Genomic DNA, 25236 nt, shown 5'->3' with positions numbered 1-25236 from the left:
GGTTTTGACGTGGCGTTTCCCATTTCTGCAAAATGGCTCTAGCAATAATAATCACACCACAAAACTAACTTCCTCTGCGTCATGAAAATTATTGTGATTCTTTCTAGGACTTTCTATTTCTTCATCAACTCCATACTTCTTTCCACCCTTTCCTCTCAATTTCCTCAGTGTATGCTGCTTTTGATTGTATTTTAGATTTTGGGCGGGAGGAGGGGCAAGTGGATGGTCTCTCATGAGGCACAGTGGTGGGGTTCTGACTTCCGTCTGGGATTCGTGTCACAGGTCTGCTTCTCACTTTGAAACCCTGACAAAATCACTGCCTTTTTCTGAACTTGTTTCCTCTCCTCTAAATCAGGTGTCACTAAAAAGACATTTAGAAAACTGCCCATTGCAGTCTTGTGGTAGCAGAGAATTGGAGACACCTACAGACACATCATCCAGGAGAATGAATAAGAAAAATGTAACATATGTATAAGATGGACTACTAGAATGAATTAGGTGTAAACACGGCAACATGGCTGGATATCTCAAAAAACAGAATGTTGAGTGAAGAAAGAAACGGAACAAGATTTATAGTACAATACTGTTTATGTAAATTAAAACATAACAATACCATACATTTTCCACATATACACATATATGTAAATAAAACATATGAATGGTGGATTGGAAAAACACACGTTAAATACACAAGAGTGGGGTGCCTATGTGGGAGGGGGGATGGTATTAGGGATGGGTGATGAAGTGGACAAAACAAAACAAAAAAGAATATAAGGGCTTCATATGGACCAATGATGACACAGTGTGCCAAGAACTGAGGAATATGGTCAACTCAATTCTGTGCATCTCATAGAGTAAAGTAATTGAGCGTCCAGGGAACAGGCTGGCTGGGGAGACTCCCAGGCTTGTTTGTTTGTTTTTTTCCCCATGACATCCATCCCTCTGAATTTAATCAAAGCTTACCAAAATCCCAGCTGTATACAGTGGATCCTTCTGAAGGGCTCCTATCCCAGACCGAGCAGTCCCTCCATAAGCTATTACTTTGTGTATATGTGTGGGGGGCATTACCTAACCCAACAGTTCCCCCAAGTTTGATCCCCAATTACCAGTCCCCATTCTCCATGGTGGTCCAGTTTCAGGAACACCTTATCTGGGTTTTTGAGAGGAGACTCATACAGGAGTTGGGAGTGGTACCTGGGGGCTCCAGACTTTTGGAAGAGATGGGATTCTCAAGTATCCTGTCCTCCATGTTCAGAGCCTGGGCCAGGGGAGGAAGATCTTTTGAGATGGGAGTCTACGCTCTTGCTACATCCATACATATCATTTTCAAATTCCATCTCTCTGACCACTCTACTTCCTGCTGCAGGCACATACTGTTTTTTCTTCTCTCAATTAGGTGCATATGTGCACATGTGTGCTCACATGCACTGTATATGTCTCCACATACAGGCATTTGCTCACATGTGTGCCCCAGGCCAGAGTGCGCCCCAACAAAGTCACACAGACACACTGTCTCACTTGACCATACCCCCCTACATATGGTCATTGCAGATAGGGCACACACCCACCCACACACAGAGACAGAAAGAGAAAACATCCAATATAGCATTGTTCATTTCAGTTTTCCATTTACAAAATCCAATGGTGAATCCAGGCAGTTAGAAAAAAGAAATAGAGGAAAATCCTCCTGAATGTACCCTATCTACCCCCACCCCACTCCCTGGGAAAGGCACCCCCATCACTATCACTGAGAGAACAGGTACCCCCCCTGTATACCAGTCTCTCAGCCACTCTGGCCTGCCTTTCCAGGGCCACTGCATAACCAGGCTCATTAATGTCTCTCCTGCCTAGAGTGCCTTCTCCATTCCTCTTGCTTAAGTCAAGGCTTGCCCAGTTCCGGAGCTGTCTTAGGGTAGGGAGGGAGTGTAGGACAAGGGCTTCTATAGGGGAGAGAAAGGGGGTGAAAAAATACAGATCTCCCCCTCTCCCAGGAGATGAGAAGGGGACAGAGAACTTGGGAAAGACCAGGCAAAGAATGCCAGTTTGGCTCACCAGTCCATAAGACTTGATGTGAACCCAGAGTGGGCTCTGCTCTGGGAAGGAGGCTTTGGATCTCCCACCTGGGGAATCTGGCTGCATTCTGCTCCACTTGGGGTGGAAGTAATGGTGGAGGGAAGAAGAGGGGAAGGGCTGTTCAGAGCAAGTAAGTCGGGGGCTAAGGGCCCAGAAGGCCAAGGGTTACCACAGAGGGACTTGAGGCCCCTGAGGCTTTAAGGGACAAAAAGAGGCCAGAGAGGAATGGACTCAAGTCCACAGTGCCTTGGAGCTTATACCACTATGACTTACCAAGGAGAGTAGCATGAACTCAGGAGACAATTCTGGGGTTCAACTCTGCTCTGTCCCCAGGCTTTGGGATTCAGCCATTCTGGGGAGTTTGACTTTCTCCCTACACTTCCCTGGAGGGGTGCTGCTCCTGCCTTTATGGCACCCACATCGACTTCAGTGGAGTTGGAGTGGATTTCCATCCTCAGGAAGAGCTGAAGGATGGTGATCCTGGAGGCAGCTTGAGAGAATGCAGCCAAGCTGAGGTCTCTTCAGCTCGAGGCATATTGCTAGCATCCTGCTCTTCACCTAACCTGGGCCCATCCCAGAGGCCCTTCTCCCTCCCCTCCTTGTTTCTCAAACAGATGCTCAAGAAACAATTGGGAAGTCTGGACACGGTAGGGATGGATAAAAGACTGGCCTTGGGACCAGGGTTAGCCTAAAACAACATTGCACACAACATAGCAATTAAACCTTGCTCCCTGGGGACCGAACACCCACTTTGGTCCCTCTCGTCAGCAGATCAATTTCATCCAGACCTTGCTAAAGGACTTGGAAGGAGAGGGTGCGTGGGAGCAGAGGGGACAACAAGAGCTCTAGAAGTCTATTTTACAGGACAAATTTCCCCCTTCTGGACAATGTCAGAGGAGAGACATTAGAGCAAGAAAGCCTGTCTCCTCAGCTATGAGTAGGAAAACCTGCATTTTCAGTTTTTTTTTTTTTTTTTCTGAATTGTCACTTCTGAGAGGAGAGACACTGTAGAAGTGGAGAAGGAGGAGGTGGAGACAGGCCCCATAGGACTAGAAATGCATCTTTCCCAGTCCCCACCCAGTCCCTAGCCCTGGGGAGGTGTTGGCAAAGGTGCCTAGATTCCAGGTTGTTCCAGGGTCTGGGGCTGGAGCTCAGAAAGAAAGGCTCCCGTATGGAGCCCTACCTCTTCCCTTCTGTTGGCTCCATCGTGGTGGCCACGACCTTCTCCCTGCCTGTCTGCCTACCAGCCTGCTTCACATCACACAGTAGGGTTCTCTAGGAGCTGGGGCACCTCCTGTGCCCCAGCAGGGGGCGTGAGTCCTCAGGCACTTCTTGAGGTCCTTGTTGAGCAGGAAGCAGACGATTGGGTTGACGGCAGCCTGGGCGAAGCTCATCCAAACAGCAGTGGCCAGGTAACGGTGCGGCACCGCGCAGGCTTTCACAAACACTCGCCAGTAGCAGGCCACGATGTAGGGTGACCAGAGGAGCAGGAAGAGCAGTGTGATCGCGTAGAACATACGGCCCAGCTGCTTTTCACCCTTGACCTCGTCCATGCCCAGCAGCCGCCGGCTGGCTGCATGCCCATTCTGCCGGATACCCAGTAGGGTTGGTGGCATGGGCCCTCGGCCAAAGCCAGCGATCCAATTGGCAGCAGCCTGGCCAGTGGCCCCAGGGCCATGGAATGTCCAGTTCTGACTGATGGCTGGCACCATCTGCACAGGCTTCATCTTGCGGTGACGATACTCGAAGAGGAGCAGCTTGCCATAGACAGCATGTGTGGCTGCCATGAGCACAGCCAACATAAGCATGAAGCCCAGCGTGTCATTGGCCTTGAAATAGCGATGCTCAAAGATACACTGGTCCTCCTCACGGATGAACTTGTAGGTGCCCACGTCGAAGACAGGTGGGAAGGCCATGGCCACAGACAGGGTCCAGGCCATGCAGATGACAGCTGCGCATGTCCAGAGTGTCATGCGCTTGGCATAGAAGCGGTGGTGGGCGATGGCCATGTAGCGTGTGACGCTGATGCAGAACAGCATGAAGGCCGCATGGAAGCAAAAGAGCACAGCCATAAAGGCCACAATCTTGCAGCTGAGCGCACTGAAGGTCCATGAGGAGCCGTGGCGCACAGAAGCCAGCACAAAGGGGAAGCAGACGGCAGAGCGTATGCCGTCAGCCAGGCACAGGTCCAGCAGAAAGTAGTAAGGAGCCTTGTGCAGGGCACGGTCCTTGAGCACCAGCAGGGACAAGATGGCGTTGCCCGCCAGGCTCACGCACATGATCAGTCCCAGCAGCACCAGCTTCACGTAAGCCACTGCTGATGGTGGAGACAGTGCACCGCTCACCTCCTCAGGCTCTCCAGTGGTGTTTGCCATACTGAGGGGCAGGGGCTGCTCCCAACCCTATGGGGTCAGCCAGTCCAGTACTCGATGGGCCCCAGGGGACTCCATCAGTTGTTCTGCTGGGCTGCACCTGCAAATGAGGATAATGGGGGAGACACAGACACAGATAGAGGTATGAGGGCAGGAGAGAGTGTGAAAACACACACACAGGGGCAGAGAGAGTGAGGAAGGACAGAACAAAGAGAAAATGGACACCAATTGAGACAGAAATGGAGGGGATGAGAAAGAGTTAGAAAAGATAGGGAGACAGACAGAACCAGAGAGACAAGAAGAGGGGGAAAGAAGGAGAGAGTAGGGAGGGAGAGAGAGAAATACAAGAAAAAGAAACAGTGAGAAACAGATGAAAAGGAAAGGTGAGGAAGAAAGAGAAAGGGCAGTGTTAGTGTGTCTATGCGGCCTCCCCTCTTACTCCCAGCTGGTGTCAGGCCCTGCCCCTGGCCCACTGCTGCTCCTCCTCCCTCCTTGCTGCGTGAGGGGTGCTTCATCTCTCTGGATGTCCTCGGTTACCTCTTTCCTCCATTGGTGGGTCTGTGGGATGGGGATGTGGGTGCAGCTCTTCTCTCCCTTTGTAAAGCCCAAAGGTTGTGTTCTTCAAACTTTTAAAACTGCCACCCATAAGAAATACATTTTACATCACAACCTGATACACATATACACATGTGTACATAGAGCTGAATACAAAGTTTCACAAAACAGTACAGATTATATATGCAATGTACCTCATTAGCTTTTATTCTATTTCACAGTGTTTTTTTTCTTTTTGGTTAACATTAGTAGCCACTCATTAAATAGGTTTCTTTATTCATAATGAATGTGTTTAGCACACTCATGGAACAGAGGGAAGATCAGTGTGGTTGGAAAAGGGCAGGCAAGTAAGACAGTAGAAAGTGAATTCACAGAGGGGTCTGGGGCCAGATTGTGCAGGGCTGTGAGCCACGACAAAGACTTAGGTTTTTACTTTAAATGAAGTGGAAAGTATGTGTGAACATAAAGATATAGGTATGCTTGTATGTACTCATTTCTTGAAAAACTATTTATTGAGCATCTACTGTGTGCCAGGCACTGGTGACACAGATGTGAAATAAACAGACAAAGGTCTCTGCTCTTGTGAAGTTGACATTCTAAATAATAAAGAAGATACACAGGTGAAATATAGTAGGTCAGATGATGATAAGTTCCTAAATTTAAGGAGGGAAGGGGGATAGGAAGTGCCAGGGGTGGAGGAAGTACAGTTTTGTTTATTTATTTTTGGAGGTACAGTTTTAAATGAGGTGGACAGGGAAAGCTTCATGGAAGAGGTGTCATCTGAGCAAAAAAAATGGGGGAGGTGAGTGAGCCATGTGGATATCTGGGAGAAGAGAATTCTAGGCAGAGGGAATAGCCAGAACAAAGGCTCTGAGGTGAGACTGCACGCAGTACATTTGAGGAAGAGTAAGGAGGTAGGTGGAATGGAATGAGCAAGGGGAAAGTGGTAGGAGGAGAGCTCAGCAAGGTGGTAAGGTCAGATCATATAGGTCACACTGAGGACTCTGACTTTTAATCTGAGTGAGATGGGTGCCCTGGGAGAGTTTTGCACAGAGATAAGATGTGATATGACTCAGGATTGAATGGGATCCTGCTTGCTGTGGTGAGGAGCATAGACCATGTGAGGCGAAGGTTGAAGTAGGGATACTACTTAGGAGGCTCCTGTAGTAATCTAGGTAAGAAAACAGCACCCTTGTGCCCCCCTGCCCTGCTTTATTTCTCTTCCTGGAATTTTTCTCTTTTGATGCACTACATAATTTACCTTTTTTTATAGTTGTTTTAATTTATTTATTTATATTGTCATATAGTTGATATAAGTATTATATAAGTTACAGACAGTGATTCACAGTTTTAAAGATTATACTTCATTTATGGTTATTATAAAATATTCACTTTAAAATTTTGATTTATTGCCTGCCCTTCCCTATTAGAAGGAAAGCTCCAGGGTAGGGATTATCAACTCACAAATTCTAGAAGAGCAGTGCAGAGCCCACCGTAGGCTCTCAGTCAAAAGCTGTCAAATCAATTGGTTGAGGGACTAGTGGGGGGCTAGTGGCTCAGGGAGGGCCACCTGGAGGCATCCATGTAGGATTTGCTGAGAAAGCAGTCTGGGCAGTGTATGAATGGGAGGGCACAGGAAAGCTTGGGGGTAAGTAGGAGAGCTCCTGGTGTATGAGGGCTGGGTGGGGGATGTAGGGTGTGATAGGATAGCAGGGCAGGTTTCCCAGGAAAGGCAGTAAAGCAGAAGCCAGAGAAGCTCAGAACTCCTGCTGGGGCTGGGATGGGATTAAGGTTGGAAGAGGTGGGGCTTGAGTGGATGTCTTTCTACCCCCTCCCTCCCTGGAAAATGGCTCCCCTTTGCACTGTGTCTCAGTTCAATCCAACTGAGCCTGCCACAGCCACCTGGGGCCAAGCTTTTCTCATGGTACCCCAAAGTCTCAGAGCCAGTGCCAGTGTACTGAGAGAAGGTGCTAGGGCAGAGGCTTGAGAGAAGTGGAGTTGGTGGGCCCCTTCAGCCCCTCAAGGCCTCACAGCTCCCACACATCTGTGGACCAGCTGATAGCTGGGTGTGTGTAAACATGCACACACACACACACACACACTCCTTAGCCTTGAGGAGTGGCAGGGGGAAGTGATAGAGACAGAGATTGAATGTAAGACAGAGTCAGAGAGACACACAAGTGACAGAGAAAGAGAGGAGCAGAAGGAGAGAGATGGAGACATAGGAATGTGGCAGGGAGGGGTGGGAGAAATAAACAGAGAAAGGAGAGAGGTTTACATAGAGAAGAGGAGACAAAAAGAGGAAGAAGAGAGGAAGTAAAAAAAAAAACCAGACAGACACACACAGAGAAACAGAGACAGCGCAAGAGACCAACACGGGAGAAATATAGAGACAGAAAGAGGAAAATAAAGAGATGAGAGTGGGAGAGAGAGACAGAGAGAAAAAATAGAGACAGAGAGGGAGGGAGGGAGGAGACAGAGACAAAGAGTAAGGACAGGGATAATGCCAGGAAAGGGAGAAAGATGTAGAGAAATAAAGGGACAGGGATGGGGAGTGAGAGGCAGATATAGAAAGGTGATGGAGATAGAGAGAGGCAGAAATAAAGATGGATACAGACAGAGGGAGACACAGAGACAAACTAAGACCAAGAAAGTGGATAATGTGTAGCTCAGAGTCTCAGTGAAAACAAAAACAAACACTAAAATGAACAAACAAAACAAAAAACCATAAAACAATACCAGCAAACAAACAAAACCCTGGTGTTGCCTGGAAAGCTGGGGTGATAATATAAAAAGTGAGGAGAGGGTTCTGAGCACGGGCAGCCACGGCTTGGGACCATCCGACACTAAGGATGCATGTGCATATGCGTAACACATACACACCCGCTTGTGCCCAGATGCCCTTAGACAGAGATACACAGACACCAACACACACCCAGAATCACATAGGCTACTTCTATAGAGACCAATGGACAGCAACCAGCTCACATATAGGGGCACTGGTGTGCATGCGAGGTGTGCATACACACACACACACACACACACACACAGTATATTGTGTATGCTGCCTCATTCACATGGCACAGTGTACCCCTGCTTAAACACCCGCGCTTTGTTCTCAGTAAAGGTATTACTGCCCCCTAGGGGAAATTTTGGAAATTTATAGGTGCATTTTTTGGTTGCCACAGCGCTGGGTGTGTCCTTCTAACATTTTTGGAGTCCTTCGTGAGGATGTTGGCTGTCCAGAGACCTGTAGGGCAATTCTACACAGTCAACATATGTCTCACATCCCACAGAATTTTGGACTTGGCATGAACTGAACCTAGACACTAACTCTATTTCACTGATAAACACAGTTGTTTCTTTGATTTAATGCATCCTGAATTATCCAGGAATGTGGCTATCACGTTAAGTCTAGAGACTATGCTTTGTTTTGTGGAGCACTTTCCTTGCGTAGTTCACTATTTAGGAAACTCTCATTCCTAGGCCTTTGCCTGTCATTTTCCTGCACTTTGTACAAAGGGCAGCTTCTGATTCTTCCCCTTCTCTAAATCCATGTTTACCTGTTATGTTACAAGCCTTTAATTCACTGAATCTCTTAGGGAGCGTCATGTCCAAGCATTTCTGTATTGAAATACAAATTATTTTCTTATAAATCACTTTTATTTCTTATTTATTAGAGTTAATACAATGTGGATATGGTATAATATACTATATGTCTTCTTTTGAAATTATATATGCAGAGAGGTTATATTATCTAAGAACTTACTGTCCAGATGGTAAAGGGGTGTTACAAAATATCTTACATAAAAGAGGGTGTTGTGTACAGGAGGGCTAAGAATTGCTCATGTGCACAGACACACTCAGACACACACGCATATACACATACATGTGCAGTGGCCCACAAACCCATTAATTACAACTCCCCTAACACACACACAAACTCTTAAATCCTGAGAGATACACACACGTAGACCTACTCATTGTCACTCACACTCAGGCTCATATATACCCTTTGTCCCAGTGTACCTGATTATTCAAATCCTCTCATGTATTCAAACTCTTGCAACACAGGTATGAAAACAGTGGCATATCTGTATTATCACATATACAATCATGGTTACACACGTTAACACTCAGTGACATACACCAGCATGCTCACATGCACTTGAACCCTGACACACACACATATATATACACACAAACACACATATGTATGTGTATACAGACAGACTGCCCCTCAGATACCAACAGAAAAATAGACTAGTTAAAAACTACTCACATATACACACATGTATATACTCTAACACACAGAGACCAACTGATCCAAGATGTCTCACACAGATTAGTTACACTCACCAACACAGATGTGTATACCCTAGCACAGGTACACACAGTTGCCCATTCATGTACATTATGCAGAGAAGTAGACCAGCTCCAATGAACACACACACACACACACACATACACACCCCTTAGCAAAATGCAAGCACAAGCAAACACAAAGAGAAAAGCCAGATATAGTATATACAGATACACTCTCACACACAGATGTCTATACACACACAATCTTGCTCACAACTCAGATACACTTACTTGACATATACATCCTGCAACAGGTATATATCAAGAGACAAACCTGTGCAAGTGCACAGAGCAGCCAACTCTGGAACATACAGGCAGAAACATTAGCAGAGCTGCCCTGGGCTGGAGCAAGATGGGGCTCACGGGGACCCTGTGAGAAGGGAGGTTGTAAATGTCTGGACTGCTTCCTGTAGGAACATCCCAGATAGTTGGATTATTACTTTGATTGCCACTTTTTGTTCATAATCAGTAAGACTTTTTGCTTTTGCTCATACGTGTACAATGTTTGTTTTTCTTTTAATTTTATCTCATTCTTATTTTGGGGCATTTTTTTTCCTACAAATATAGAAGGGCTATATGATTGTAGCTGTTATTACTATTACATAGTATCGTGTGCTCAGTTGCTCAATTGTGTCCGACTCTTTGCAACCCCATGGACTGTAGCCCACCAGGCTCCTCTGTCCATGGGATTTTCCAGGCCAGAATACTGGAGAAGGTTGCCATTTCCGCTTTCAGGGAATCTTCCTGACCCAGGGATTGAAACTGCGTCTCTTGCGTCTCCTGCATTGGCAGGTGGATTCTTTACCACTGTGCCACCTGGGAAGCCCTATATAGTATTAGTGAAGTGAAGTCGCTCAGTCGTGTCCAACTCTTTGCGACCCCATGGACAGTAGCTTGCACCAGGCTCCTCTGTCCATGGGATTTTCTAGGCAAGAGTACTAGAGTAGGTTGCCGTTTCCTTCTCCATATATAGTATTAGGTGTTCCTAAAGAGAATATACCTATTTTGTTAATTTCCTTGATTATTGCTTCTTTATTTTAAAAAAATGTTCTCTTCTAGAACATTTCAAACAGAAATGTAGAAGAATCCTGTAACGAACCTCTGTGCACCCACTGCCCAGCTTCACGAACAGTCAACTCATAGGGTCTTGTTTCACCTATAACCTCATCCAGTTCTCCCACTTTCAGAGTATTCTGAAGCTTGTATATTATGCCATTTCATCCATAAGAATTTCAGTAATTATTTCTAAAAGATAAGAACTCTTTAAAAAGTATTAGAACATTTTTATTATTTCTTTGCTTATTTATTGATTTATTTGCTACTGGCTTTTAATATTTAAAATTTGGCAAATCTGATTCTTGGCAGGATTTCATAATTGATTTCACAATTAATTTTTATCTTTTATTAGGTAAAAAATTTGTCAATAAACAAGTGCAGCCTGACTACAGTTGAATTGATTCATTAAAGAGAACTCTAAGCCTTTCTGAGTAATTGGCCTCTAATTAAAATAAATTAATTTAAAAAAAGAGAGAGAGAAACAAATTCCACCAAAAAAATATATATAGAAGACCTAGAACTTGATTTTTTGGGGAAAAAAAATCAATTTGCAGAAGTCACAAAGGTCTGCTGACCCCTTCAATACTTCATATTCAAGTAGATTTAATTTTTAAGATATTTCTTTCCTCATCAAATTGGATTTTTTGATCAAAGCTGGAAAATCAGGAGACTCATGAGACAAACGCAGTAGTCTTCCCTCCAAAATAATCCAGGATATTCCTAATATAAACAATTTAATGAGGATTGTCTCAGACTTGAGTTCAGCTGCCCAATTAGCCCTCTTTTCCTCAGCCTAAGCATGGAAAAGTTATCAAAAGAAACTTTCCCAGTAGGCTATGTTGGTTAACAGACCACAAAACAATCTATCACACAGAGAAAGATATGGACCTGTTGAAGCATCTAGAAGAGCAAATTAAGAAACTGGGCTCTTTTTTGAGATGAGTTAGAACATTCTTAGATGGAGCTCAACCAGCTAGTAACAAGGTTATGCAATTAACCAGTAAAGCTAAGATGCCTGCCCAGTAGAATCTTATATGTTAGCAGACTGCTGGGAAATTGTCCACACATTTGAGACCAAATAGAAAAGGGGACACTTTCAATGATTTCTGCTAGGAGACACACTGATGACAGGTCAAGGGATATCAAGATAACACTAACTCAGAAGATCACTGAATCAAAGGAGTTTTCATTTTATATTGATGTATCTTAGGATGTTGATTAACTGTGCTTGGTTTATAGTACTGGTCAGAAAGCCTTAAGAGAAATGCCAGAAGAACCAAAAAAACTAAGGTTGAAGTATTCAAAGTGATAGATAAATATTTTGAAATATTGTGGAAACTCTGCACAAGTCTGTGGACTGATGCTGCTGTTGTGATGGCAGGAAGTTTACAGCTGGAATTTGTTCTGAAAATGCTGAGAGTCATCCATGCTGCTGCTGCTGCTGCTAAGTCACTTCAGTCATGTCCGACTCTGTGTGACCCCAGAGACGGCAGCCCACCAGGCTCCCCCATCCCTGGGATTCTCCAGGCAAGAACACTGGAGTGGGTTGCCATTTCTTTCTCCAATGCATGAAAGTGAAAAGTGAAAGGGAAGTTGCTCAGTCGTGTCCGACTCTTAGCGACCCCATGGACTGCAGCCTTCCAGGCTCCTCCATCCATGGGATTTTCCAGGCAAGAGTACTGGAGTGGGGTGCCACTGCCTTCTCCGAGAGTCATCCATGGAGGAGCCTTAACCTATAAAAGTTTGCCCAAAGGTCTAACTTCTACTGTAAATGATGCCAGGTGAATTTAATTAGATCCAAGGCATTACCCACCCACTTATCAAGCTTTCTCTGAAGCACTGGAATCAGTATATGTTTCTCTATTGTTTTAAACCTAAGTGTGTAGGATATTATAAAGGAGCTATTAGCTAAAAGAAAAATTTCAGCATTCATTTGTGAATGATTCTCCCTTTGCAGATTTGATGCTTACTGGCTTCAACACATGGCTCTTCGAGCACGTGAATAAAATATATCAAAAATTTTCAACACTCAAAGATACATGAAAGTATATTGACAAGGTTTATGTATTTGAAGCCAAACTTCACCTTGGAAGAAGTCAAATGAAGTATGGTTCCTTGGGTGATGCTTATGTAACTAATGCTTAGATGTAACTAAGATTCTAAGGTAATACTAAAGAAAACTTATTATGAATAGAACAAGGTCTACTTAGGGGAAAACTTCATTATTTTTAAATACTCAAAATGAAAATTTTCTGTTAGATGTAACTAATGCTTAGATGTAACTAAGGTTACATCTTAGTTACATGTAACTAAGGTTACATCTAACTAATGCTTAGATGTAAGGTTACATTCAGTTCAGTTCAGTTCAGTTCAGTCACTCAGTAGTGTCCGACTCTTTGCGACCCCATGAATCGCAGCACGCCAGGCCTCCCTGTCCATCATCAACTCCCGGAGTTCACTGAAACGCACGTCCATCGAGTCAGTGATGCCATCCAGCCATCTCATCCTCTGTCGTCCCCTTCTCTCCTCCTGCCCCTAATCCAACCCAGCATCAGAGTCTTTTCCAATGAGTCAACTCTTCGCATGAGGTGGCCAAAGTACTGGAGTTTCAGCTTTAGCATCATTCCTTCCAAAGAAATCCCAGGGCTGATCTCCTTCATTAGATGTAACTATGGTTCTAAGGTAATACTAAAGAAAACTTATTATGAATAGAACAAGGTCTACTTAGGGGAAAACTTCATTATTTTTAAATACTCAAAATGAAAATTTTCTGTTGGATTCAAAATTCATGACTATTTGTTACAAGAAATTTCAACATCACATTTGATTGAAAGAAAACAAAGAGGGGTTAGATTTCAAGAAGGATCTCACCTTTGAAGCACAAAATTCAAAGGCTAAGAATTATTGATTATTGATGAGAAAAGTTTTAATCAATTAAAAAATACCCTCTATTTGCTACCACTTACTTATACAAACGGTTTCCTCTTGACAGTGATTACTAAGAGACAGAAGAGGTTGTGTAGCTATTCCCAACATAAAACCTGGGTCTGCCTAGCCATGGCAAGAATGAGTGAGTTATAAAGGGGAGGTGAAAAAGGGAAGCGTGCCCAAGCAGTTGTTCCATTTTTTAAGAAAGGTTGGTATGGTGTGAAAGCACCAGACATATTCAACATAAACTGCGCCTGATGCTTCAGAGAAACCAAAATGATACCTGATGACCCCAAAACTCATGCTTTTAAGTGAGCTTTCCGAACCATGCTGCTACATTTCATACATTCAAGCTAATTACGAGGGCATTAGGGCAAACTATGCCTAAACAACCTCCACGGAATGGGTCTCACCTTTTGACATCAAGAAGAGGCAGGCCACAATGGAAATTTATATCCGTGTCAAAAGTACCAATGGTTAGTTGCTTCATTTGTTTTGTTTGGGTTTTTACCAAGAAATACAATAATGATATAAATTATCTATGCTCAGCACTAAGTGATTTACCAAATCATGATGAAAATGACCATAAAATAAATCAAGACAGTCCTGACTGAAGATGCAGAAGTGGGCATGAATGTTGACCATTACAGATTTGCACGAGTGAATTAAAAAGTTATGTTTACAGAAGTGAGCTCAAGTGTGCCATGAAAACAATTGGAAAAGATTTCATTGGAAAGTTGCATACAGGGACTTCCTCGGAGGTACAGTGGTTGAGAATTTGACTGCCAATGCAGAGGACACAGGTTTGATCTCTTGTCTGGGAAGATTCCATGTGCCATGGGGCAACTAAGCCTGTGTGCCAAAACTACTGAGCCCACGCTCCACAACTACTGAGGCCCACATGCCCTAGAGCCTGTGCTCCACAACGAGAGAAGACACCACAAGAGAAACCCACGCATCGCGATGAAGAGTAGCCCCACTCAATGCGACTAGAGAAAGCCCATGCACAGCGACAAAGACCCAGTGCAGACAAAAATGAATAAATAAATAATTTTAAAAACTGCATACAAATCCAATACTAAATAACTTCTAAAACTTGGCATTTTAATTTCCTTATCACAATTTTCATAACATAAATAAAATGTAAGGAATTTCTTTTCCCCAAATCCCAGTACCCCGAAATCCTCTTAAAGTTTACTACAGTGTGCCATACAAATATTTCACCTCTGTGTGCTTGACACATTCACAGCTAGTCATATTGCATAGATACTTGCATACGCAAACAGATACACAGCACACAGGCACAGGTGTACATGGAGATTCAAATATGCACTCACATCCAGACTTACTGCATCTGATAAGTGCAATCAGATGCTCACACACGTACCTCTTTTCCTACACAGAAAGAGTTAGGCATGTGTGTAGGTGCCCACCTACCAGCAAATCATGCAAAGATTTATATAACACACATATAATCACCCTTCTATAGAAATACAGCCTTAGGCACTGATACATTTGCCATTCATATGGGCACGTGCAGACACACACACCTACAGACCAAATCGTATGGACTTATATGCTTTCAGACACAGTCACACATGCACGGATGTAAGATCTGACATTCACACACAGGGTACATCCTGCTCACATCCTACAGATCCAAGCCCTTCCCCACCCCAGGCTCTTACACTAAGAGATTTGAACCTACTATCTTATATAAATCCTACCCCGGTACACATACATATATACACAGTACAGACTTGCTCACACACACAGACAGATGGCTCAGGCTCATTGCTACATACACAGAGGCAGGTAGGCATGTGGAGCAATGCAGACTCATGTATACACACACACATAGCCACTGCTGCTTATAAACATAAACAGACACACTGATTCACACCTACACATGCATTCACATGACGCAGAACACATATCTTAGTACATGACCATAAGGCATAAATCCTCTTCACACATTCACATCGACCCACATCATCACATATAAACCTGAATACCAACCTTCTTACATTTACAGACACTCACAACATGCATACATTTACACTCTGACCACTAAAAATCCCATTTACAGATAAAAATACACTGTGTACTACCACAGATACAGGTATATGCACTCACACACTCAGATGTGTGTATGCTAGGAAACATACACACAGGGCCAAACCCCCTCCATCAACCTCCCAGAACCATGCTTCCATTCTCATACACTCATGGTTTTATACACACACTGGGACACATATAAGTACAAACCCACTTTTATGTACAAACACACTCTCACATACAGCCAGGATGAGCAAATACATGTGGATACTGATAATGGCCAATATGCACACAGAAACTACCCCGTTCACACTTGCAGATGGGCACATGTGACAATTTTAGTACTGGGTAACACCATATAAGGTGCCAAACACAGTCCAAAGCAGTTTTTGAATATTAACTCATCCAATTCTCATCCTATGAAATAGGTAGTATTATTACCCTACTTTACAGATAAGAAATTAGGGCATAGTTGAGGTTAGGTGACTTTCCCAAAGCCACACAGCTAATAAAGGCAGAACTAGGATGCAAACTCAGAGCCTGGCTTGAAACCTTACAGATTCAACTTACTCACATGTAGAAACACACTCACCTCATACACATATACAGATACACACTACTCTATCACAAGCACATGTACACACAAGCCGTCTACTCAGGCTCAGGAACAGTCATATACATACACATACATAAACACTCCATACATATACACAAACATACATATGTCTGTATACACATATACAGACAACCCAGCAGAGGTGTATTTTGCCCCAGGAAAGACATACACATTCATACACATTCCCCAAATCATGCACCCCACCAAGACACGCCCACACTATCAAACACACACATATACCACCAACACACTGTCTAGATAAATCCACATCACATACAGATGTACCCACATCCATAGATACACTCCCTACCCAGATATAATAAACTGTGGAAAATTCTGAAAGAGATGGGAACACCAGACCACCTGATCTGCCTCCTGAGAAATCTGTATGCAGGTCAGGAAGCAACAGTTAGAACTGGACATGGAACAACAGACGGGTTCCAAATAGGAAAAGGAGTATGTCAAGGCTGTATATTGTCACCATGCTTATTTAACTTACATGCAGAGTACATCATGAGAAACGCTGGGCTGGATGAAGCACAAGCTGGAATCAAGATTGCAGGGAGAAATATCAATAACCTCAGATATGCAGATGATACCACCCTTATGGCAGAAAGTGAAGAAGAACTAAAGAGCCTCTTGATGAAAGTGAAAGAAGAGAGTGAAAAAGTTGGCTTAAAATGCAATATTCAGAAAGCCAAAATCATGGCATCCAGTCCCATCACTTCATGGCAAATAGATGGAAAAACAGTGGAAACAGTGGCAGACTTTATTTTTTTGGGCTCCAAAATCACTGCAAATGGTGACTGCAGGCATGAAATTAAAAGATGCTTACTGCTTGGAAGGAAAGTTATGACCAACCTAGACAGCATATTAAAAAGCAGAGATGTTACTTTGCCAATAAAGGTCCGTCTAGTCAAGGCTATAGTTTTTCCAGTAGTCATGTATGGATGTGAGAGTTGGACTATAAACAAAGCTGAGTGCTGAAGAATTGATGCTTTCAAACTGTGGTGTTGGAGAAGACTCTTGTGAGTCCCTTGGACTGCAAAGAGATCCAACCAGTCCATCCTAAAGGAAATCAGTCCTGAATATTCATTGGAAGGACTGATGTTGAAGCTGAAACTCCAATACTTTGGCCACCTGATGTGAAGAGCTGACTTATTTGAAAAGACCCTGATGCTGGGAAAGATTGAAGGTGAGAGAAAAGGGGATGACAGAGGATGAGATGGCTGGATGGCATCACCAACTCAATGGGCATGAGTTTGAGTAAACTGGGAGTTGGTGATGGACAGGGAGGCCTGGCGTGCTGCAGTCCGTGGGGTTGCAAAGAGTCGGACACAACTGAGTGACTGAACTGAACTGAACCCAAACACTCTCACACACTATCCACATATATTCACATGCACACACATCACTCAGATATATTTTATCTCTCTCCCATACACCATCCAGAGAAAACCTCATACATCCTACTTAGATATACCCACTCCCACATGCCCCACCCCAAGTGGGTACACTATTCTTTTTCTCACACACTATTTAGATGCACCCAGTCTCACACACACACAATACTAACACACTATCTCACACACACACCATCTAGATACACCTCATACATATATATCTCAAATACACCTACATTCAGAGGCACTCCACCTAGATACAGCCACACTTACACAAATTCCCAACTCAGTATACCCACACTCTCACATACAACATTCAGATACACCCAAACTCACATTTCCAATCTAGAGCCCCGATACCCAACCCAGGCACACCTACAGTCTCTTTCACATGTGGTATTAAGACACACCCACAATGATACACACACCATTCAAAAATACTATACTTACACACACCTCACCCAGATACACTCACCTAACTCAAATACATCCAAATGCACATAATCCAGAGACACCCTACACATAATCCAGAGACACCCACTCACACACAAATCCTATCCATATACATCCACACTTCTCTGTCTCTCTCTCACACACATAAACACACAGAGCCCCACTCATACAGCCCCAGCTAGATACATCCTCTCATATGTATACACAATATCCAGATTCATCCCCTGTGGACCACTAAGACACATTCACACCCACATGCATCATCTAGGTATGCTCCACTACCATCTAGAAACATCTGCAAATTCACACACACACAGCCACCCAAGTATATCCAACTTTCACACATACTGTCCAGGTGCACTTCCCCAGACACTCTACTGACCAGATACACCCAATGTTCTTATCCTCTCCACACCACCCAGATGCACCCACATTCCAAACTCACACTTCCTACCCAACAGTGTCCCCCAAACACTCTCTTCTACATACCTCATCCGATTATACACATACTAACATACATACTCAAGTATATATACACCCAGATACACAATCAAAGCTGTAACAACACACCATCCAGATATACCTTAATACACTACCCAAATACACCTCTGCTCTCACCCACCCACCATCCAGATACATTCACATTCAAACACACTCCATCCACACAGTTTCACCAACAGCCCATATGTACCACACTCTCTCACACATCATCCAGATATACCCACTGACACACTTACATTCACTCCCTGACCCAATCAAACCCAAACACTTCTACCCCATCCAGATACACCTACCCACTCCTTCTACTGGACACATTCATGCTCTCACACTCCCATCACACTCAGAAACACCTACACACTCTCTTACATACACACACACACACACACACACACACATAATCTAGCTCCCCCTCTCTTAATCACCATCATCAAGAATACCTACCTGCCACACACACCATGAGAATAAACCCATGCTCTCTCACATACACCACACACATCTCACTCACATATACCCCTCACAGCATCCATAGATACTCCCAATTATATACACACTCACACTTCACCCTCACCCAGATGTGCCCAAGTTCTCTCTCTCACACACACACACACACACACACACACCCCATATTGATATACTCCATACACACTTCCAGTGCCTAGATATACTTGCGCTCTCACCCACCTACACACCATCCAAATTTGCCCACACTTGAATGCCCTAGTCCAATACACCCATACTCCCTCATACACTTACTCTACTCAGAAACACTCACACTCCCTCTTATGTGTACACATAACATAGATAGGTCCATAATGTAAAACATACATCTAGATAGCCCCTCACTCTCTCTTGCACCACCCAGATACACTCATACCCACATATCCCTAAAATATATACATTCTCATGTATCTTCCCACATAGCTACACCCAGAGTGTCACTCATATCATCCTCCACCCAATAGGCCAATGGTCTCATAGTGCCTCACAAATGCATCATTCACATATACCCACATCCACACTCATCACTCTCAAATACACTCAAATGTCTCACATACAAACCCTACCCAGAAACACCCAGGGTCTCTCTTACATACACACAAACTAGATCCTTCTCTCTCTCTCATCAAATGTAGAACCTCTTCCACACACACTCACTCTACCTGAATGTGCCTTCCTTTTTCACTTATACATACACATTTAGATCTAGAATTCTCCCTGGATAGCACAATTTGGGTGCTGTGTGTAAAAACCATTTGCCAACCTTTGATACCACACAATGCCATTTTGTTCTGTGCCTTTGGTGGTGGCAGGAAGAATGGGAAAAGAGGTCTTTGTGTTTCAAGAAATCCTTTTCTAAAGGGGTCACAGGCCCCGTTCCCTAGTAGGACATCAGTCATTATTGGTTTCACTTCCTGAGTGTGAATGATAACAGGAATTATCCCGAGATCCATACAAAAGCCCCACACATGGTCAAGGCCAGAGAAACCCCAGAAGGTGGTCATGGATTGCTGAAGTGTTATGGCTTCTATTCTCTAGGATTTCTACACAATTAAAGCCAGACATGATCTAGCAGGGTACCACTGACCTTCAGACATGCACATAAATACATGTTGGGGTACACAGAGCATAATGCAGACTCACAAGTATCCTCCCTTGTCTTCCCCTTCAATGATCAGACCTGTCTGCACAAGCCCAAGGCCAAATCTCTTTCCCTGAGACATGCACGTGAACAAATACCTACACTCATCCCTACACATAGGTACTCCCATGACAGTGAACACTCATGCTGCACTTGGTCCCGCATATGCACATCCACTTATCCTCAAACACAGACATATAGGCATAGCATACATTCACATGACATAATGCCCACGAAGGACATACATTCACTCACAAACACAGGTGTATACACAGGCAAATTATGCATATGTCCACAGACAGGCAAAGACTCTGTATCATATCCAATAAGACAATGAACAAACATGATACACAGAAGTGAGCTCCCAAATATATACATGTACAGTCCCAGACATTACCACATAAGCATAGTTACACATACTCACACAAAGATGTACTCACACACACAAACACCCAGATGTGCACATGCTTATAATTTAGATGGTGTACTCATACATGGCATTCTAACACACACAGACATACACACAACTGGGCATGTACACCTATAAGCATATTCACATGAACTTAGGCTTGTACATCATTCCTCCATGCAAGAAATCAGACATGAAGACACAAATTACTTACAAAACACGCTCACTCACAATTATACACACCATGTATGTACGTTGACACATGTTCATACACCCACATGAGAAACTACGCAAACAAGAGTCATGCACATGTGGAAGAATAGTCACATATTCTCACAAACTTGTACACCTGCACAAGAAGAATTGCTAACACCCATCACAGACACGCTCATGCAAAGACATCCTCACACACACACACACTCAAATGCACTTACAGGTCAAGAGGGGTGTGTATATATACTCACTTATACTGTTCTACAACATACACTCCAAAACAAACAATGGTAAACACAAATACACATATACAAATAATTAAGAACTGTACAAACTGGTACAGTTTGGACACCTGTACATTCAGACAGACACACACATGGGCATATTTACACACACATACACTTAGATGTGTGTGAATACACAGACAAATATATAGACATGTTCACTCAAGTGCACACACAGCTAATATTCACACATACTAGAATACACACATACATTCAGTCACTCACAGGCATTTCCACACTCACACATTCAAACTCACTCAGAAATTCAAACAAAATACATAATGAGACGTGTGCATCCAATAATTATGAGTAGTTGCTCATGCAAACCACACTCAGAAATGCACTTACACACAAGTGTACCCACAAACACAAGTAGACGTATACATGAATGTAGCCATTTACCTATGCACACAGCCTTTTGTGCATATATTTAAAGGTGTACAGCCCTCAGCCATACATTCAAATGTGCACACATAGGCAAACCCAAAAGATAGACTTTCATGCACAAAACATGTGCACTCACATACTCTCCCCTTCCCACACAATTAATTCTTTTTATACTAGTGTGACCATCTACACTAACATTTTCCTAATCAGATGTGGACCCAACGGTCTGTCTACAGACAATATGTTTTCAAACATGTACACACAGACATAGACATAATTCAAAATGTTGGAGAATCCATAAAGACATTCACATACAGGCCTACTCATACAAATACATGACAGGCACACCTATGCAGAAGCGTGTTCACACACACATACCCTCCCATACATGCATGGACACACACACACACAAGCCCGTTCACTTAGAAATACACCATTTAGATGCACCTATACTCATATGCACACATGGGTACACACAAATGTACACAATCAGATATACCCAGGAAATCACCTAATAGGATATGCACACCTAGGCATTCTGAAACCCTCATACTCATACACATACAATCAGACATGTACATTCAAAGACAAATGGATACCACATACATATAACAAAGCCAGATATTCAACAGGCCTATTGGCTCAGAGAAACAACACCCTCACTCAGGCTTAGGATCAAATATGCCCATTTGCTCACCCAGACAGATATGCAAAGTCATACCCACTCCCTTGTACAAATATGATCCTACTCAGACACCAGCACACTTGCACACCATCATGTGACTACACATTCATAGTGCCCATGAGCAGGTGCACACACAGAGCCATATGTTTCCAGTTGCACATATGTACCCATGTTTAGGCCTAGATGCCTCTGGACCACGTGTGGGAGTCTCTCCCTTCTGTACCAAGTGCTTCTTTAGAAAAGTCTACTCTGTACCCCAGAATGCCACCCCTCCCTGCCCCCACAGATGAGGTCTTCTGGGCCTCAGTGTTTCCCCTCCCTCTACTCCTCCCCTGGCTTTGACAACTGTCCTCCAGCAACTGACCCCTCAAGCAGTGGTCCACCACATCTCCACATTCAGAAACCAACAGTGGACCCAACTGTCCTTCCAGCCCAAGCTCTATGTTGGGAACTCCCTGGGACCTGTCCCCCAGAGCTCTGGCTGCTACATGGGCCACACCCGAAGCCCTGTGATCTCAGAAGCTTCAGCCTTGTCACCAAGCCCTGCCAGCCACCAAGCCAAACTCTTGCCAAGTTTCCCCTCAACAGGGAGATGCATACATCACCAGGGTCAGCAATGCTGCAGGCTACAAGCCAGACCTCTGCTAGCTCATGGGGGCTCAAGCCTCTATATGTGTGTGCACAGACAGGGGCAAGTGTAGGGAAGGATCCTGGAGGAGGGTGGGGGCAGGAGGCTCTGCCTACAGCCACCACATATTCCTCCTTAGACCAACAGTCACAACACAGAATTGCTCCTGTCTCCCTCCCTTCCATGCCCCTCCCCCATTTACCTACCTGCTGCCCACCCCCTAGATCTCAGCAAAGACCCTGGAGAAGAGGGGCCAGTCCTTCCTCCAAATAAGTAATGACAATATTAACCATGAACAATCACCAACAATATTGACCATGAGCTTTGCTGACATTGCTTCAGGGTCACTTCTACAAACATCCTTTACTTACATGCACCAACTCATTTTGTCACTACACACACCCATGAAGGAAGGGTTACCAGTCTCTTTGACAGATGAGAAAACTGAGGTTCAGTAAGTTTCACTTTCACTATAAGTTGCAGAGCCAGTAGTTGAGGGAGGTCTCCCTGGAGAATCCATGTTCTCCCTGTACCAGGCTTTCTTGCCTCTTCAGGCAGAGGGATGACTGGCCAACAGCATGCAAGGCCACAATATCTGGGGAGTCCCAGACACAATGTGGATGTCTGAAACAGACTGAGAGCCTTGGATTAAGGCTAGGGCTCACACTGTGGAGGCAACCATGTCGTGCCTGCCCCTGCAGGGTGTTGCGTGGCATGGTCCTTGCCTCCCCCCTCTCATGGCATCAGGCAGTCTAGGGCCTGGAAGTGCTTCTCACCCCCACCTCACCTTCCTTTTAGCCCTACAGTGGCTTCCAACCCCTAGCTGGAAATCACAGCAGTATCCTCCGTAGTGAGTGAGCAAAAGTCTTTGCTACCTGTGGGGAGAGACAGGGGAAGGAAGGAAAGAAGAAAGCAAGGAGTGGGGGGTGGTCTGGGTTGGGAGCAGCTTCTCTACCCACCTGCCAGCTCATACACATGGGCAGACACACATACACAGACACACGCTGCATGCCAGCCAAGGAACCTGGCTGAGAGTGGAGAAGGGAGAGGAGGAAGCTGCAGGAGGCTGAGCCTGCCCAGGGTGCAGGCATTGTGAGGGGAGCACAGTCAGGCTCCAGACATGCCTTCCACAGATAGCACACAAGGAAATACTAACACAGCCTCGTGCTCAAACGCACCCATAATTATAAAAATAGACCCTGTACAGGGAAACAGGTGGTGGTTCCCTTCCTCACGGGACATTTGGGATCGAGGAAGATAGGGAGGGCTAGAGGACTCTCCAGGCTTGGGTGCCCAAGTAGTCCTTGTGATGGAGCAGAAAGAGAGACAGACAGAGTCAGAGAAAGAGAGCATGGCAGTGATAGAGACTCTGGAATATGTGTGGGGGGACATAAGTCCCAGCCCCCCATCCTCGATGGAGGGATGCTGACTACTTACCTAGGCTCTCTCAGCAGGACTGTCTTGAAATCCAGGGAGGATGCTCAAGCTGTCTCACTCAGGATAAATCACAGCCCAGGCCACATTGTGGGACCCTCAGTGATCTGGCAGCCAGTGACACTCCTGCTTCTGTTGCCGTGGATACAGCCGGGCTGGTCTAAATCGAAGACATTAGGGGAAGCAGGCACTGGAGGGGTGCACTGGGCAGGGCTGGGGGTGATGGGGAACACCAGGTGGGCAGCACAGAGCCTTGAGGTGCCCAGCTAGCTGGCAGGTGGGGGTCCCGGCAGGTGTTTCCCCAACTACACACTCCCTCCCCCATCTTCGTGCCTCCGCCAAGCTGCGAGGGGGGCCAACACTGGCCCCTGCTACCTGTCTGCCTGTCTGCCCGCCTGGCTGCTGGTCTCCCCCTTCCCCCTTCCTGTCTGCTTGCTGGCCGCGCCTTTTGTCCTCAGAAGACACGGTCCCTGCGGGGCCTCTGCCAAGCCTCTAGCAGATGCTCAGGGTCCTGGGCTCCTCCCTGGAAGCACCCGGGCCATGGCCTGGGAGAGCCCCAGGTTGGGGGAGCTCTCATCCAGGCTCAGCCCGCTCCCCAGGCCTTCAGGGATGGGGAAGAGGTGCAGGTCCACAGCCAGAGGCAGCAGCAGAGGTGGAGTTGAGAAGGGGATGGACGCCAGAAAGAGGGGGTGGGGTGGAGAGAGAGGCTGGCCTGATAGCTGTGTCCTGGGTTTTAGATCCGGGTTGAGGAGGGTGGCTCAGAGCATCCGAGGGGGGTCCTGATGCAAAACAGGGGCACTATGAGCCTGCCGGAGGGACCCTCCAGGCTTGGGAACCACCCCAGTTCACACAAATGTAGGTCCCAAGATGCTGGGGACTCCCAACGTGGATAGGGCATTGGCGGGGAGCTCAGGGCACTAAGCTGGACCCCATCCGGCCTGTCCGTCCCCCCTCTCCTCGATTTGCACGGTCCCTGCCTCAGGGGCGGGCGGAGGAGGGAGGGAGGCAGGGAGGGAGAGGGAGGGAAGGAGGGAGGCAGAACAGGCAGGGAGACTCCCAGCCGCCAGCCTGGTCCTCCCTGGGGTGGGGCAGGGAGGGAGGGCTGGCGAGTCCGGGGAGCAGCCGGCTGGCTGGCTGGCCGACTGGGTGGGGATGGCTGGCGAGGTGGCTGTGCTGC

General features: G+C 45.3%; 1 protein-coding gene across 4 annotated transcripts; it reads right to left on the bottom strand.

Annotated features, from left to right (window-relative positions):
- Window positions 1-569: 569 nt before the first annotated feature.
- Window positions 570-24821, bottom strand: GPR173 (G protein-coupled receptor 173). 4 transcript variants are annotated; one of them, XM_061410175.1, is made up of 3 exons: window positions 24063-24821; window positions 23413-23500; window positions 570-5080 (listed from the first exon to the last, which is right to left on the bottom strand). In XM_061410175.1, exon 3 carries the CDS (start codon window positions 4446-4448, stop codon window positions 3327-3329), a length of 1122 nt encoding a protein of 373 aa, XP_061266159.1. In that variant the 5' UTR covers window positions 4449-5080; window positions 23413-23500; window positions 24063-24821; the 3' UTR covers window positions 570-3326. The 4 variants fall into 4 exon arrangements, with proteins under 4 accessions (XP_061266159.1, XP_061266161.1, XP_061266158.1 ...); XM_061410177.1 differs by having other exon boundaries at window positions 570-4545; XM_061410174.1 differs by lacking the exon at window positions 23413-23500 and having other exon boundaries at window positions 570-4545; window positions 24063-24219; window positions 24435-24821.
- Between the last annotated feature and the right edge of the window lie 415 nt (window positions 24822-25236).

Source organism: Bos javanicus, chromosome X (assembly GCF_032452875.1).
Source record: "Bos javanicus breed banteng chromosome X, ARS-OSU_banteng_1.0, whole genome shotgun sequence".
Taxonomy (NCBI): domain Eukaryota; kingdom Metazoa; phylum Chordata; class Mammalia; order Artiodactyla; family Bovidae; genus Bos; species Bos javanicus.
Note: the sequence above shows the minus strand (reverse complement) of the source record. Positions and strands in the feature narration are given on the sequence as shown.

Excerpts from the sequence above, each read along its gene's own strand:
- GPR173 (XM_061410175.1), bottom strand. The coding sequence starts at position 4,448 with ATGGCAAACACCACTGGAGAGCCTGAGGAGGTGAGCGGTGCACTGTCT.